Here is an 18,570-nt window from a genome sequence, read left to right on the forward strand (position 1 = left end):
CTTGTACTTTCCCACCGGGAGCCTGTTGCTTGGCAACCGATTGCTTGCCTTCCTCCAGCTAGGCTGACACCGCGTTACACCTGTGAAGCTGAGAAGACTTGCTAGGGCCGCCTTACGCGTACACCTGTCACTCCCACTTCACGCGCGAACAACACGAGATTGTCCCAGTTGCCTGTCCAAGTCTGTGTTGAGACTGGCTGTGGACTGGCACTGCAGTGACACCCCGCAGACGAGAAAGTGCCCAAGTTTTCCATCTGGAAGTTCCCCGTTGGAGGAGTCAGAGTAGAAAAGAAAGTCACTGTTGTGTTCCAAATTTAGAAGCCACGTGTCTTAGGGATGTTCTGAGCTCCTAGAAAGCAAGTAACTTACATCAGTTTACTAAGTGTAGGAGAGTGACCCATAACCTCAGACCCTGCCTCAGAGTAAACCTAAGGAGTTTGGAGACAAGTTGTAGACCCTCTGCTGCCTTAACTGCCTTAACATGCACTGCAGAGCTTACCTCTTGCTGGAAAGAGACTTCCAAGAGTTTAAGATGAACGATTTTGAGGTAAGTATTGGGCAGAAGGCGGGATGTATTTGTGTCATAATTTTTAAGATGCAGTTTAACTCGTATTTGTTGTATAAGTCATAATTTAAACCTAATTTGCCACTACAGTATTGTCATTTAATGAATCTACAGTAATGTATTTCATAATAATAAAAAATATTATTGCTTCAAAATAATAATGGTCAGGCAATACCTTTTGCCCCAAATGCCACCAACAAAGTTCCCAATATCCATGGGTGCCACTGGTCTCATTTATGGAGAATGAAAAATGGACGAGGGAGGAAAGAAGTGTGCTTAAGGGAAAGAATAGAAAGCCATGCACAGGAGGAGGGTATGCAGTGCTTCCCACAGGTGCTTCAAGAGTAGTTCAGTGGCATTGTTCGTTTTTTACCTCTGCTCTAAACATATTGCCTTCCCTGGAGATGTTAGGAACAATTGTTGAGTCCAACAACAAACATCCCAGAGACATGGATCTAACATTTAATGTTGTTTTTGCTCAGCCTGAACTTTGTAGCTCTCTGGTCAAAGAGAATCCAATAAAGAGATTTGTAAATATAGATAACATAGATAATAGTGATATACTGTTCATGCAAAGCACCTAACATACTTAATAACTATGTGGTTGCTTAGAAATATTTATTGAGTATATTTAAGGGTACTCCTTAGTATATTTGGTAAGATTTTCTATGAAATACATTCTTATCCCTACATTGGAACAATAACTCAAGTGTAGGAAAAATTTATTTTTATATATAAGTATAATTTTGGATTTTTTTCTTAATGAAAATTTTCCTACTTCATACCTTCTATATAGCATTTAAAAAGCTTTAAAGAACATATTCTTTCCAAATATTTCCTACTTTTTAAATGTGAATCTTAAGTTGGCTTTGACTTACATGAACAGTACATAAGCCACACACCCTAATCTTGACCTAGTCCTACTTGTGATTTCCACACTTATGATTTCTGTTTATTTACTATTGCATGTGTTTTCTGGACTCTACCTTAACTTCTATGTAATAAGACACTTCCCCAGATCAGCAAATAAACTTATCAAAAAAAGAAAATTGAGAGTTTTTAGAATTCAATGTTACCTGATATCTAATTTTTAAAACTGCAACAAATACTTAATCTTTTTTATCTGCTTTAATCTTGTTTTTTACTTAAAGGGTATTATTGTTGTGCCTGTAAGTGAAGATTTGATGAAATGGGAAGCTGAAATTAGAGGTCTACAAAATACAATTTCGCATGGTTTGTATTTTCAAAACCAATATATTTTTTAGGTCTTATAGCATTTAATTGCCTATCTTCTTTATATGTATAATGAGGTTGCATTATTTTCCGGAATTCTTTATATGCATAATAAGTTTGCATTATATCAGTTGTCTAGAATTCTGAAAGTATTCACGTGTTATTTTTTCATCATATGGCTTATATTTTTTGCCATTTGTCAACATAGATGGAAATTTGGGGTTTGTATTTTCCTTTTTGCCAAATCTTAGCATTATTACATTTTAAAGCAAACACAATAAAGCATATCAATTTAGAATATCTTCTGCCAGTCATGAGATTAGAGAATAGCTATCAAAATTCCAAATGGCTTCATCATACCACAGTTACTTCTCATTTTTTTCCTCTATGATTCCCCCCACATTTTCATAAATCAAGTTTTCAAAAAGACTGGGCCACTATAAACTCTAATAACTATGTTTTGTTTCTATCATGGGTTAAGAAGACAGATTCCTTGAGTGAGGTAGAGGAGGCAAACACATAAGCTGATAATCACAAAAATATATAGTATGTGCTATTATGGATTTTGAGCAAGATGCTGAAGAGGGAGTGATTAATTAGTTATGCCTGAGGGAGTCAGGAATATCTTTCCAAGGAGATGATGTTTAAAATGAATCCTGAAGAATGTGTAAGAGTTTTCCAGGTTCAGAAGGAGAAGGAAATTCAGGCAGGGAAAACAGCACAGCAAAGGCTTGTAGACTAGAAAAGGGTGAGCAGGTTCTGGGAACATTGCATTCAGTTAATATGAGATGCAGGGTTGGGGGTGGATAGTAGGGGGATGGAGGTAGTGAGTGGAAAGGCTGGTGGAAAAGAGGATGAGAACCATGAGATTGTGGAGAGAGCCTGTTACACTATCCAGAAGAGTCTATGCATTCTATGAAGCAATTTACTTAAAAATAAAACCATAGGGAGGCTAATTAGGATAATCAGCTTAATCAGCACAACATGACACTTTAGTAAAAATGTTTCTTTCTATATTATAGAACTTGTCTTCCAACTGACAATGGATTTTACAACAGAGTACAGCTATGTCCCTCCAGTTGTGAAATTTAAACCAATTCCTTTTCATCCGAATGGTAAGAACTAAATGAGATTTTTATCATCAGGGGCTCTGTCCCTATTGTCCTTATTCCTTATAATAATCATGTGTTTTAAACAACTTTATTATGATTCTAAAAGTAACGATGCCCATTGGGTAAAATATGAAAGGACAGACAAAAATTACAATCACCTTGAATCCTAATGCAAAGACATACTACTCTCAACATTTTGCCAAATCTACTTCCTGCCAAATCTACTTCCTTTTTTCTGCGTGTGTTTTTTCTGTGTAGTTTAAGTATTATGTATACTTCAATATAAAGTTTTGCATCTAGTTTTTTTATTTAAATTATGTCTTTTCCCTATCATTTTAAATGGTTCAATAATACACTTAATCATTCCTGTATTGTTCAATATTTTAGTTGGATCTAGTTTCTCATTATTATAAAAAAAGATACGCTGTGAAAATTAACATTTTAGAAGAATGCAGGTGACATTGCTACTTCAAGTTATGCAAAAGGAAATTCGTAAAGGATCAAAAATCTAAAAATTTTAAATGCTGAAAAAAAAAGAAAATCTAATAGAATTTTTGAACTCCTGACCTGGAGCAATCCGCCCGCCTCGGCCTCCCAAGAGCTAGGATTACAGGCGTGAGCCACAGCGCCCGGCCGAGAATTTTTTATAGGCTTAGTTAGGAAGGCCTTTCTAAGTATGATAAAACCCAGAAACTATTGCAAAAGCTTGACACATTAAACTACATAAACTTTAAAACTTCTCTACAACCAAGGATGTTATAAACAGATAAAAGATATTGACTTTTGCCAACTGAGGGAAAATATTTGTGATGCATATGACAGAATATGTATGCCATATAAAGAACACTTGTGAATTAGTAAGAAAAGGAACCTAAAGCTATAGAAAAATGGACAAGGGCTATAACAAACACTAGATAGAAGAAAAATAACAAAATAAACATAAAACGATCCTCATCTCACTAGTTAAGAAAATAAATGCAAATTAAAGCAAAAAATATTGTGATTCATCTCTTATGATTACAAAATATTAAAAGATAATATACAATTTTAGTAAAGTGGATAGACATTCACGTGTTATTTTTTCATCATATGGCTTATATTTTTTGCCATTTGTCAACATAGATGGAAATTTGGGGTTTGTATTTTCCTTTTTGCCAAATCTTAGCATTTGGCAAAATCTGACAAAATCTGACATAACGATGACCTTTTTGGGAAGTAATTTGACACTTCCTACTCAGATATCAAATGCATGTAGCCCTAAATCCCTGTAATACCATATTTATAAATTATTATGTGGAAATACCAGCACAATTGTACAAGAAGAATATTTTATATTTAAATATATTTATTCCCAATAGCAATTTTGGAAAGAGGGAAAATGGAAATAGCCTCAATTTCCATTATTATAGAAATTTTTGAGTGAAATATTCTACAGTGGCATGTATTGCTTTTAAACAGAACAAGGAAGATCTATGAAAGCTAGACTTTTTGGTCATTGCTATGTCCTTAGAATCTTAACTGCCTGAAATATAGTAGATACACATAGTAGGTATTCAAATGTTTTGAATAAATGTTTATGTCTGGAAATATGTTCACAGTTCACTGTTACATGAAAAAACACATTGAACAATGAAATGTAAACTATAACTTGATTCAGGCTGGGCGTGGTGGCTCACGCCTGTAATCCTAGCACTCTGGGAGGCCAAGGTGGGAGGATCTCTCAAGATCAGGAGTTCAAGACCAGCCTGAGGAAGAGTGAGACCCTGTCTCCAATAGAAAGAAATTGGCTGGGCAACTAAAAATATATAGGAAAAAAACTAGCAGGGCATGGTTGTGCATGCCTGTAGTCCCAGCTACTTGGGAGGCTGAGGCAGTAGGATTGCTTGAGCCCAGTAGATTGAGGTTGCTGTGAGCTAGCCTGATGCCACGGCACTCACTCTAGCCTGAGCACTCTAGCCCAGGCAACAGAGTGAGACTCTGTCTAAAAAAAAAAAAAAAAAAAAAAAAAAATATATATATATATATATAACTTCATTCAATAAACACATATGTGGTATATATATTAATACATATATTTGAGTGTATGTATATTTGTATAGACCAACTGGTAAAAACTTTGAAGAATGGCATTAGTAGGCAGAGGAACATTCATATTTTATTTTATATTCTTGTATGTAATTTTATTTTGTGCATTATAATTTTTGTAATTAAAACTTACTTTTGAAACTTATAACATACAATTATGTATATGTGCCATTATTTGTTTCAAATACTAAGGAGAATTACTAGATTACATTTAATGAGGGGATATTCTTATCCCCCAGCCCTCACTCTACCAATTTCCATAAAATAGAGGGAACTTCTTCTCTAGGAGGGAAAAGTGTGAGAAAACTCATGACCACTCTTCTTTTCCTCCCTCACACCTCCCAGGAGGAGAAGTCCCTTATCTCATTGGGAAGATGGGAGAAGGAATTGAGCGTGTGTGACTCAGCACTTTCTCAGCACTTTCTTTCCAACCATCCTGAGATGGTTGCAGTCTCTGTTTCTCCAGGCAGGAAACTTAGGCAGGCCTTCAGTGTGGGGGTTAAGTCCAAACCAGGGGGACCATAGTGGAGCACACACAATTAAAGCTGTTGATCAAGTGCATTCTCCATTTCAGTCTTTTGTACAGTAGAGCTGGTATTTTTACTTCCATCTTTTTTTTTTTTTTTAATTATTTTTTTTTATTTTGGCATATTATGGGGGTACAGATTTTAAGGTTTCAATAAATGCCCATTTCCCCCCCTCCCCCCAAAAGTCTGAGTCTCCATCATGACCATCCCCCAGATGGTGCACATCTCACTCACTATGTATGTATATACCCGCCCCCCTCCCCCCTCCCACCTGCCCAATACCCTATTACTGTAGCACCTATGTGTCCACTTAGGTGCTACTCAGTTAATACCAGTTTGCTGGAGAATATATCTGGTGCTTGTTTTTCCATTCTTGGGATACTTCACTTAGTAGTATGGGTTCCAGCTCTAACCAGGAAAATATAAGGTGTGCTATATCACCATTGTTTCTTAGAGCTGAATAGTACTCCATGGTGTACATATACCACATTTTATTAATCCATTCTTTGATTGATGGGCACTTGGGCTGTTTCCACAGCCTTGCAATTATGAATTGTGCTGCTATAAACATTCGAGTGCAGGTGTCTTTTTTGTAGAGTGTCACTGGATCATTTGGGTAGATGCCCAGCAATGGGATTGCTGGATCAAATGGTAGATTCACTTGTATCGCTTTAAGGTATCTCCATATTGCTTTCCACAGAGGTTGAACTAGTTTGCAGTCCCACCAGCAGTGTAGGAGTGTTCCTCTCTCTCCGCAACCACGCCAGCATTTATTGTTTGGAGATTTTTTGATAAAGGCCATTCTCACTGGGGTTAAGTGATATCTCATTGTGGTTTTGATTTGCATTTCCCTGATGATTAGAGATGTTGAGCATTTCTTCATATGTTTGTTGGCCATTCTTCTGTCTTCTTTAGAAAAATTTCTGTTCAAGTCCTTTGCCCACTTTTTAATGGGGTTATTTGATTTTTTCTTCCTAATTTTCGTGAGTTCTAAGTATATTCTAGTTATCAGTCCCTTATCGGATGCATAGGATGCAAAAATTTTCTCCCATTCTGTAGGTTGTCTGTTTACTTTCATGACTATTTCTTTGGCTGTGCAGAAGCTTTGTAGTTTGATCATGTCCCATTTATTTATTTTTGTTGCTGCTGTGATTGCCTTTGGGGACTTCTTCATAAACTCTTTGCCCAGGCCGATGTCTAGGAGAGTGTTTCCAACTTTTTCCTCTAGAGTTCTAATAGTTTCATATCTTAGGTTTAAGTCTGTTATCCAGCGTGAGTTGGTTTTTGTGAGAGGTGAAAGGTGTGGGTCCTGTTTTAGCCTTCTACAGGTGGCTATCCAGTTTTCCCAGCACCATTTATTGAAGAGGGATTCTTTTCCCCAGCGTATGTTTTTGTCTGCTTTGTCAAAGATGAGACGGCTATATGAGGATGGTTTTATATCAGGATTCTCACATCTGTTCCACTGGTCAATATTCCTGTTTTTGTGCCAATACCATATTGTTTTAATTACTACAGCTTTGTAGTATAGTTTAATATCTGGCATATTAATGCCTCCCATTTTGTTTTTGTTGCCTAGAATTGCTCTTGATATTCGGGGTCTTCTTTGGTTCCATACGAAGCGTAAAATTATTTTTTCTATATCTGTGAAGAATGCTGATGGGATTTTAATAGGTATTGCATTGAATCTGTAGATCAGTTTGGGTAGTATAGACATTTTGACGATATTGAGTCTGCCGATCCACGAGCATGGTATGGATTTCCATCTGTTTACATCCTCTGCTATTTCCTTCCTCAGTGTTTCATAGTTCTCCCTGTAGAGGTCTTTTACCTCTTTGGTTAAATATATTCCTAGGTACTTTAATTTCTTTGTTGCTATTGTGAAGGGAATTGAGTCTTTGATTTGGTTCTCAATTAGATTGTTGTTGGCGTATATGAATGCCTCTGATTTCTGTGTATTAATTTTGTATCCTGAGACTTTACTAAATTCATTGATCAGTTCCAGGAGTTTCTTGGTTGAATCCTTGGGGTTTTCTAGATACAATATCATATCATCAGCAAACAGTGAAAGTTTGATCTCTTCTGCCCCTATTTGGATACCTTTGATTCCATTTTCCTGTCTGATTGCTGTAGCCAAGACTTCCAGCACTATGTTGAATAGAAGTGGAGATAGTGGGCAGCCTTGTCTGGTTCCAGTTCTAAGTGGGAATGATTTCAGTCTTTCCCCATTCAGTATGATGTTGGCTACGGGTCTGTCATATATGGCTTGTATCATTTTTAGGTATGTCCCTTCTATGCCTATTTTCTTAAGTGTTCGTATCATGAAAGGGTGTTGAATTTTGTCAAAAGCTTTTTCTGCATCTATTGAAAGAATCATGTGGTCTTTGTTTTTGCTTCTGTTGATGTGGTGAATTGCCTTTATAGATTTACGTATGTTGAACCATCCCTGCATCCCTGGGATGAAGCCCACTTGGTCGTGGTGGATTATTTTTTTGATAAGTGTCTGGATTCGGTTAGCTAAGATTTTGTTGAAAATTTTTGCATCTATATTCATTAGGGATATTGGTCTGTAGTTTTCTTTTTTTGTTGCATCCTTTCCTGGTTTTGGTATCAGAGTAATATTCGCTTCATAAAAGGTGTCGGGGAGGTTTCCGTTCTTCTCGATGTTGTGGAATAGTTTCTGCAAGATAGGTACTAGTTCTTCTTTGTAAGTATGGTAAAATTCAGGTGTGAAGCCATCTGGACCGGGACTTTTCTTTTTAGGGAGATTTTTAATTGCTGTTTCTATTTCAGCTGTTGAGATTGGTCTGTTCAGGGAATCTATTTCTTCCTGGTTGAGCCTAGGGAGGCTGTGTGTTTCTAGAAATTTGTCCATTTCCTCCACATTTTCCAGTTTGTGTGCATAAAGATTTTTGTAGTATTCATAAATTGTATCTTGTATCTCTTTGGGATCAGTTGTGATATCTCCTTTTTCATTCCTGATGGAGCTTATTAGAGATTTCTCTTTTCTGCTTTTCGTTAGCTTAGCCAATGGCGTGTCAATTTTGTTTATTTTTTCAAAGAACCAACTTTTTGTTTTATTAATCTCCTGAATAGCTTTCCTGTTTTCAATTTCGTTTAGTTCTGATTTGATCTTGTTGATTTCACTTCTTCTGCTGGGTTTGGGGTTGGTCTGTTCTTCTTTTTCCAGCTCTTTGAGTCGTTTCATTAGATTGTCTATTTGTGATCTTCTTGCCTTTTGGTTATAGGCATTTATGGAGATAAACTTTCCTCTCAGAACTGCTTTAGCTGTGTCCCAGAGGAGTTGATAACTTGTCTCTCCATTGTCGTTTTCTTCATAGAAGTTTTTTATTTCCGTCTTGATTTCTTCATTTACGAAGTAATCATTTAGTAGGAGGTTGTTTAATTTCCACGTTTTTGTGTAGAAATGTGAGTTTCTGTTAGGGTTGATTTCTAGTTTTATTCCACTGTGATCTGAGAAAGTACATGGTATGATTTCTATTTTTTTAAATTTCTTGAGATTTTCTTTGTGTCCTAGGATATGGTCAATCTTAGAGAATGTCCCGTGAGCTGATGAGAAGAACGTATATTCAGTGGATTTTGGGTAGAATGTTCTGTAGATGTCTGTCAGACCCAATTGTTCTAGAGTTTTGTTTAAGTCCATTATTTCTTTATTAATTTTCTGTTTGGAGGATCTGTCTCGTGCCGTCAGTGGGGTGTTGAAATCTCCGGCGATTATGGAGTTGCTATTAATCCATTTGCTTAGCTCCAGTAAGGTTTGCTTTATGAATCTGGGTGCACCTAAGTTGGGTGCATATATATTTAAAATTGTTATCTCCTCTTGTTGGACTGTGCCCTTCACCATTATATAATGACCCTCTTTGTCTTTTACTACTTTTGTTGGTTTAAAAACTAAATCGTCTGAAATTAGAACTGCCACACCAGCCTTCTTTTGGTTTCTATTTGCTTGGAATATTGATCTCCACCCTTTTATTTTTAGTCTATGTGCATCCTTGCAGGTTAAATGTGTTTCCTGAAGACAGCATATACTTGGCCTGTATTTTCTTATCCATTCAGCCAGCCTATGTCTCTTGAGTGGAGAGTTTAAGCCATTCACATTTATTGAGAGAACTGATAGGTAAGGTAGATTACTGATCATTCTGTTGGGTTGGATGTTGTTGCTATGATTTCTGTCTTGAGCCATTGTAATATCTGGCCTTTAATATCTTTGGGTTTTGGTTGTTTTTATATCCGTGGATTATTATTATGATGTTCCGTGTGTAACGCTGTTTTAAGTACTTCTTGTAGGGCTGGTCTTGTCTTGGTGAATTCTCTGAGCCTTTGCTTGTCTGAGAATGTTTTTATTTCTCCTTCATATATGAAGCTTAGTTTTGCAGGGAATAATATTCTAGGCTGGGCATTGTTTTGTTTCAAAAGAGTGAGAATGGGGCCCCAGTCTCTCCTTGCTTGTAAAGTCTCATTAGAGAAGTCTGATGTTATTCGAATTGGCTTTCCCTTGTATGTCACTTGCTTCTTTTGTCTTACAGCTCTTAGAAGGGCCTCTTTAGTTGATACTTTGGTCAGTCTGATGACTGCATGACGTGACGTCTTCCTGTTTGCATTGAATCTCCCAGGGGTCCTCTGGGCTTCTTGAACTTGTATATCGAGATTTTGAGCAAGGCCTGGGAAATTTTCCTCTATTATATCTTCAAAAAGCTTGTCCAGCCCTTGAGTGTTGTCTTCCTCCCCTTCGGCTAAACCTATGACCCTCACGTTAGGTTTTTTCACATAATCCCACAGCTCTTGTAGGCTTTGGTCTTTTCTCTTGTTTCTCTGCTGTATTTCTGTGACTGATTTATTTAATTGGAAGGTGTTATCTTCAAGCTCTGAGATTCTTTCTTCTGCTTGATCTACCCTGTTCTTGAGACTTTCCACAGTATTTTGTAGTTCTCTGAGTTGATTCTTCATCTCCAGGACTTCGGTTAAAGTTTTCTTCACTGTGTCAATCTCTTTGTTGAACCTTTGTTCCATTTCTTGGAGGTTTTTTGTGTTTTCTTGGTGTTGGTTATTGAGTTGTTGTTGCAGCTGGGTGAGTGTTCTTATGATCCACATACGAAATTCCTTTTCTGTCATATTGGTTGCCTGATTTTGGTCGGTGTCCGTTTCTAGGGGGCTGGTGCTCCTCCTTGGGGGTGTGTTTTCCGTTTGGTTCTTCATATTTCCTGAGTTCTTTCGCTGACTTCTTCCCATGTCGATCAGTTGTTGTTTCTTTCCTTAGGTTATTGTTTGGGTATTCACACACCTTGTTTAGTTTCTGAGGCGTTAGGTGGTGCCTGTGGGTGAAATTGGACCACTCCCTGTATATTGAGTCAGTGGATGCCGTGGAAAGGCTGTGCAAGATGCCGCCCCTGTCAGTAGGTGGCGTTTGCTTGGAGGAACAGGCTATGGTGTTGATTTTGAGTCCTGTTATCAGCTCTCATTCTGGGCGGAGCTGGGTTGGGTAAGCCTGCCCTCAGGCCGTTAGCAGGGGTCAAAGTTCTGTTCTCAGCTTACAGGGAAAGCTGTCAGGGCAGGGCTGGAATGGTCCCGCTCAGCCAGAAAGTCTGGAGGTGGGGGTGGGGCTGTCTGAGACCCGCAGTCTGCAGCAGGCCTCGCTTCTTTCCACCCTCCCCAACTCTGCAGCTACTCCTGGGCCTCTGCCAGCAGGCCAGACCACAAGCCACCAGGCCTCCCCGGACTGTGGTGCCGGCGGGGAGGTTCCCTGCACAGGAACGCCACCTGGGTTGGGCGCACGGCCTCCTCCTGGGAGGAGGGTTGCCCTCTAGGACACCGATCCGCCCCTGGAGGCACACAGCCCTCAGTAGGCTGTTCGCGTATAATCCTTCTGTGCCCGGGGCAATGCTAGCCCTCGGTGCAGGGGATTTGGTCTGCAGGTCCGACCTCTGGGTCCCAGAGTTCAAACTGTATTCCCACCAGGGAGAGGATTTCCGGTCCTAATTCACCCACAGGGAGCCCAAGCTGGATCTATGTCTCTCAGCCTCTGAGTCGGCACCGTTTTCCTGGGAACACGGTGCCAGCAGCACCTGGGAGGGCGGGCGGGGTCCCAAACGGGAAGGTCCCGTTCCCTGGAGGTGCCTCCGGCTGGTGGCTGTATTGTCTCTCTGGGCAGCCGCGGGTAGGGTCGGCGGAGGGGGGGAGGAGGCAATATGGCGCCTGCCGCGCGGCTTGGGTCCGTGCACACGGAGGTGCCCGGAGGAAGTTGGGAACCTGGTGCCACGTCTGCTACAGGCTCACCGTTGGCAAGCGGCGGCAGTCTCTGGGCTGGTGTCCGCAGGTCTCTCCACCCACTGGGGAGCCCGCCAGCAGTCCCGAATGCAGGGGAGGGGAAACAGCAATTCCACCTACCCTTGCCGCTGGTCTCCGGGCTGCTCCGGTGGTCTCAGCCTCCAGTTCTCCTCCGCAGCCTCCTCCCGTGGAGTCTCCCGGGGTCTCAGGTACCCCTCCTTCCGGCCCTTGTCCGCTGTATGCTCGTCTTCTTGCTTCTTTCCTCTAGTTTCTGCTAGAATTGGTCTTTTCTGTAGAGACCCTCTGTCTGGCGGTGTTATTCGTCCGCCATCTTGCTCCGCCCCTCTTTACTTCCATCTTTTAACGCCTTGGTCTATTTCATAACTATATATGAATGTGAAAAGAAAGGAGGGTTATTTACTAGCTCCCAAACCCCAAAAGATGACTATGTACAGATTTAAGTCATTAGATATATAAAGCCAAATTGCATTTGGTAGTATTTACATTCCCACCAGAAAGTGTATATAATGTTCTCTCTCGTTATAGCACCTTCCAATTTTGAACATTGAACTGTAGGGAAATTTTTTGCTGATTTGATAAGAAACTTGTTATTATTTTAATGAGCAGTTCTTTGAATACTTGTGAAGTAAACATTTTTTCACATTCGTTGATTGTATTTCCTAGTTTGTGACTTGTCTGACATAAGTAAAATGTTATCACATTGTCCTAGATATAAATATTTCACCTAATTCGTCATTAATTTTAAATTTTGTTTATACCTTTTTTTAATGTCTAGGATTTTAAAATTTTTAGACAGTCAGACCTATTATTGAGGTTTTTGCAGTTGTCTTTCAGTTTCCATGATCCTTCCCCAAAACAAAATCAAATAGTCTTTTAAATTTTCTTTTAGTCATTTTATAGTTTTATTTTTCATATTTAACTCCATTCTTTTTTTTCAAACACTAAATTAATTAATGAACTGTGTTAGGGCATAGGCCAAGCTTCTGTATATCTTTCCAACCTTAGTATAACAGACCAACGTTGGAAGGAATTTCTGTCCATCCTCAATGTGAGGATTCCATTTCTGGGTCTAAGGCATTTACTCTGTTTGTCACCATTTCCAGCCAGTGGGAAGGAGAAAGAGAAAAAGAGTAGGGCAAAATACCTTCCTTAAATAAAAGATCCAGAAGTTCGATACTTATGCTTATAGCCCCTGATTAAAACTTAGTCACAAGGCCACATCTTGCTATAGTGCAGGCTAGGAAAAACAGAATGGGCACCCAGGTATCCAGCTAACACAATGTGGGTGGGAACAAGGAACCGGCATCATGTTTCTTATTACAAAGAGAAGAAATAGAAGAAAGGAAGAGTAGATGCAAATAATTTTCCTGGCTTTTCATGTTAATGTTCATAAGTTTTAAATAATGATTTTATTATATATACATCAATATTAATATATTATTTTAATACAGTAAACCCACAGACTGGTCGGCCCTGTATCGATTTTTTGGACAACCCCAACAAATGGAATGAAAGGTATACATTGAGCAGCATCTTACTTGCCCTACAGGTAAGAACAAATTTAATATAATGTTGTCTTTAATATATTTAATTATCCCAGTTATTCAAAATATAAGGATTAAAACATACAATGCAAATTTTAATGTTTAAAAGATTTTAGCAGGCTTATTTAAGTCAACACTTCTATGTCAAGGCTATGAAGTAGAATATAAGTTATAAAAACTGTTATCTTAAAGTAAAATTGATAGTAAAGCCCCTTACGACCAAAGAGTACATATTTTATAAAAGAATAAATGAATTGTTCAGATATTTTCAGTTCTAAAAATAGAGTTTTAGATTTTTTTTTTTTTTTTTGAGACAGAGTTTCACTTTATTGCCCAGGCTAGAGTGAGTGCCGTGGCGTCAGCCTAGCTCACAGCAACCTCAATCTCCTGGGCTCAAGCAATCCTGCTGCCTCAGCCTCCCGAGTAGCTGGGACTACAGGCATGTGCCACCATGCCTGGCTAATTTTTTCTATATATATTAGCTGACCAATTAATTTCTTTCTATTTTTGGTAGAGACGGGGGGGGGGGGGGGGGGGGGGGGGCTTCTCGCTCAGGCTGGTTTCAAACTCTTGACCTTGAGCGATCTGCCCGCCTTGGCCTCCCAGAGTGCTAGGATTACAGGCATGAGCCACCACACCTGGCCGAGTTTTAAATTTTCTTTTGGCTCCTAACTTCAGTTCTTAATATTGAACAGGCCTTTTAGGTCTTCCCTTATTCATGGACCTTGCCTTCCTTAGAGCGTGAATCAAATGACTACAACTTAAAGCTTTATCCTTTGTTTCTGATAGTGCTAGATACTTTCTCTCTTTTAAGTATTCACATCAAGTCCCGTGAACAATTAAACCAGGGATTTTCTCCTCTCCTCAGATGGATGCCCGCTTCCCAAATGCCACCTTAACCCATGGTCCTTAGAGGCATGCCTCAGTGTTGTGTTATTGCTGACCCTTATAAACCTTCCTTTCTCCTCTGATGCTAAAATACATTATTTCAGTGGCACTTACTTTGACCACTTAGATTGGCTCAGTAATATTCTATCTGCGGGGGAGAGTATTTGAGGCAGGCCTGCAAGGAGATCAGCTACTTCTCCCCGCGGAGCCAAGTCCCTAAGATAGGGGTTGCCACAGAGGATAAGGAAATTGATAGGAGATAGAGAGAAGTAAAAGAATACACAGAGACTAAGGTATAGTTTATAGTTTTATATAAAAGGATCAGATATAACACAGTGGGGTGCTCAGGAGACTGATGTATCCCAATGAACACCAGCCATATGGTTAGATTCATACAGGTTTTAATATCACAGACATCAATTACCAGTTGTCAGGGTAACATATTTGCATATCAGGGAATGCAGTTGCTATCATTAATAATATTAATATCTGGAGATAAACTATTAAATACTGATTATCTGGAATACTTAGAGAATAAAGTATTCTGGCTTAGTTGAATTTTCTCAACATACAAATTTTATTTTCCCCATTTCTTATTTTTGAAAATAAAGTAATAGTTAATTTTCTAGGTAGTCATCTTAGTATATTGAGTAAAATGTATTTCTTTTTTAAAGATTCAACGTTCAATTTATTCATTGATTCTACCCATATATATTAAGCATCTACCTGTGTGAGGCTGTATGCTGGGAAAAAGGCATTTGAGCAAAAACTTTAAGGAAGTGAGTGTGATATGCAGATATCCGAGGTTGATCTTTTGGATTCCTTCAAACGGAGACACACTCTTTTGGGGGGGCATGTATTTATTATTTATTTATTTATTTTTATTTCAACATATTATGGGGGTACAAATGTTTAGGTTACATATATTTCCTTTGCCCCACCTGAGTTAGGGCTTCAAGCATGTCCATCCCCCAGACAGTGTGCACTGCACCCTTTAGGTGTGAATATACCCATCCTCTTCCCCCCATCTGCCCGACACCTGATGAATGTTACTACTGTATGTACACTTAAATGTTGGTCAGTTAATACCAATTTGATGGTGAGTACATGTGGTGTTTGTTTTTCCATTTTTGTGATATTTCACTTAGTAGAATGGGCTCCCAGTTCCATCCACGATAATACAAGAGGTGCTAGATCACCATGTTTTTTGTGGCTGAGGAGAACTCCCTGGCATACATATACCACATTTTATTAATCCACTCATGTATTGATGGGCATTTCAATTGTTTCCACATCTTTGCGATTGTGAATTGTGCTGCTATAAACATTGGAGTGCAGATGTCTTTTTTATAAAATGTCTTTTGTTCCTTTGGGTAGATGCCCAGTGATGGGATTACTGTATTAAATGGTAGTTCTACTTGTAGCTCTTTGAGGTATCTCCATATTACTTTCCATAAAGGTTGTACTAATTTGCAGTCCCACCAGTAATGTATGACTGACTGTTCCTATCTCTCTTCATCCACGCCAACATTTAATGTTTTGGAACTTTCTGATAAAGGCCATTCTCACTGGAGTTAAGTGATATCTCATTGTGGTTTTGATTTGCATTTCCCTGATAATTAGAGATGTTGAGCATTTTTTCATATGTTTGTTAGCCATTATTCTGTCTTCTTTTGAAAAGTTTCTGTTCATGTCCTTTGCTCACTTTTCGATAGGGTTGTTTGATTTTTTTTCTTGCTGATTTTCCTGGGTTCTGAATAGATTCTAGTTATCAGCCCTTTATCAGATGTGTAGCATGTGAATAGTTTCTCCCATTCTGTAGGTTGTCTATTTGATCTTGTGATAGTTTTCCTGGCTGTGCAGAAGATTTTTAATTTGACCAGGTCCCACTTATTTTTTGTTGTTGCTGTGATTGCCTTTGGGGTCTTCTTCATAAATTCTTTGCCTAGACCAATGTCTATAAGAATTTTTCCAACATTTTCTTCTAGAATTCTTATCGTTTCATGCCTTAGGTTTAAGTCTGTTATCCACCATCAGTTGATTTTTGTGAGAGGTGAAAGTTGCAGATCCTGTTTCAGTCTTCTACATATGGCTATCCAGTTTTCCCAGCACCATTTACTGAATAAGGATTCTTTTCTCCAGTGTATGTTTTTATCTGCTTTGTCAAAGATTAGATGGGTATATGAGGATGGTTTTATATCTGGGTTCTCAGGTCTGTTCCACTGGTCTGTGTCTCTGTTCTTGTGCCATTACTATGATATTTTAGTTACTATAGCCTTGTAGTATAGCTTGACGTCTGGTAAATGGATGCCTCCCAATTTGTTATTTTTGCTTAAGTTTGCTTTTGCTATACAGGGTCTTCTCAGGTTCTATACAAAGCATAGAATTATTTTTTCTAGATCTGTGAAAAATGATGTTAGTATTTTAATAGGGATTGCATTTAATCTGTAGTTCACTTTGGGTAGCATAGACTTTTTTTTTTTTTTTTTTTTTTGAGACAGTGTCTCACTGTTGCCCAGGTCAGAGTGCCATGGCATCAGCCTAACTCGCAGCAACCTTAAATTCCTGGGCTCAAATGATCTTCCTGCCTCATCCTCCCCAGTAGTTGGGACTATACGCATGTGCCACCATGCCTGGCTAAATTTTTTTATATATTTTTAGTTGTCCAGCTAATTTCTTTCTATTTTTAGTAGAGACAGGGTCTTGCTCTTGCTCAGGCTGGCCTCGAACTCCTGAGCTCAAATGATCCTTCTACCTCAGCCTCCCAGAGAGCATAGACATTTTAGCAATGTTGATTCTGCCAACCCATGAGCATGGTGTGGTTTTCCACCTGTTTACGTCCTCTGTTATTCCTTCCTCAGTGTTTCATAGTTCTCCCCATAGAGGTCTTTTACCTCTTTAGTTAAATGTATTCCTAGGTATTTTACTTTCTTTGTTGCTACTGTAAAGGGTATTGCGTCTTTGATTTGGTTCTCAGTTTGACTGTTGTTGGCATATAGGAATGCTATTGATTTTGCACATTGATTTTGTAACCTGAGACTTTGCTGAATTTATCAATTCCAGTAGTCTCATGGCAGAATCTTTGGGGTTTTCTAGATATAAGATCATATCGTCAGCAAAGAGCAATAGTTTGACCTCTTCTGGATACCCTTGATTTGGATTCCCTTGATTTCCTTCTCTTGTCTGATTGCTCTTGCTAGGACTTCCAGCACTATGTTGAATAGAAGTGAGACATATTCTTATCTCTTTCACCTAAACTAGGGTCTTCTCTAAGAATAATAAAACTGAATGATTCCAAAGTGTAACGAGTGAGGGCAAACCAGAATGAACTGGTTAAAATTTTGAATTACAGAATAATTTAATAAAGGAAAAATTTGAAGCCACGGGATTAGATTGCTTGGCTTCACATTCTGGTTCTGCCACATGATACTTTTTACCATTGGACAAGTTTTTTCACTTCTCAATATCTCAATTTCTTCATCAGTAAAATAGAACTGTTATTAAGAGCTACCTCATGTGACTTGTGAGGATGAAATTAATTAATGCATGTAAAGTACTTAGAACTGTGCATGATCCAAGAAAAGAATTCAATAGTTAATACAGGTCATGTATCCCTTATCCTACATGCTTGGGACCAGAAGTGTTTCAGATTTTTTTGGAATTTTAGAATAATTGCATTATATATACTTACTGCTTGAGCATCTCAAATCTGAGAATCTGCAACCTAAAATGCTCTAATGAGCATTTACTTTGAGCTTCATTTTGGGCTCAAAAAGTTTCGGATATTAGAGCATTTCAGGTTCCTGATTTTCAAATTTTGGATGCTCAATCTGTAGTTAGTTAATATTATTCTTCCTTTTAAACAGAAAGTGACAGCAGTGTGTTGCCAGATATATCATGGAAAGCCAGTTGTTTGTCTTTTTATTTTTCAAATACACTAATAAAACAAATATGCCTATATTACAGAAGATTTTTAAGGCAATGGAAAGGAAAAGAAAATCACTGATAATCGTAAATAAAACCTCTAACTCTACTGTTATTAGCATTTCTTTCTGATCTTTTTTCCTGTGTTCCTATTGAAAATCTTCCAGTGGCTTCCACATTCTCTACAAGCTTAAGCCCAAATTTTGTTGCATGGTAAATGATCTACTCCTCAAACCTGGACTTCAGGCTCATCCTAAACACGCCATGCAATCCCACTCCTATCTATCTTCATGCTTTTCTGCACTCACATTGCTTGGTTCAATTGAGGTCCAGGAGCATTTATAGAATTCTAAAGCCTAAAGTTACAAACTCAAACAAGTCTTGGACCT

General features: G+C 38.5%; 1 protein-coding gene across 1 annotated transcript in view; it reads left to right on the plus strand.

Moving 5' to 3' along the window:
• The window catches only part of UBE2U (ubiquitin conjugating enzyme E2 U), a 61,112-nt gene continuing 42,542 nt past the window's right edge, over window positions 1-18,570 (plus strand). The window contains exons 1-4 of the mRNA XM_012767128.2: window positions 1-547; window positions 1,717-1,798; window positions 2,821-2,913; window positions 13,277-13,374. Coding sequence (XP_012622582.2) covers window positions 482-547; window positions 1,717-1,798; window positions 2,821-2,913; window positions 13,277-13,374 — 339 coding nt within the window. The 5' untranslated portion in view covers window positions 1-481. The remainder of the gene's footprint in view (window positions 548-1,716; window positions 1,799-2,820; window positions 2,914-13,276; window positions 13,375-18,570) is intronic.

This window comes from Microcebus murinus, chromosome 2 (genome assembly GCF_040939455.1).
Source record: "Microcebus murinus isolate Inina chromosome 2, M.murinus_Inina_mat1.0, whole genome shotgun sequence".
NCBI lineage: Eukaryota > Metazoa > Chordata > Mammalia > Primates > Cheirogaleidae > Microcebus > Microcebus murinus.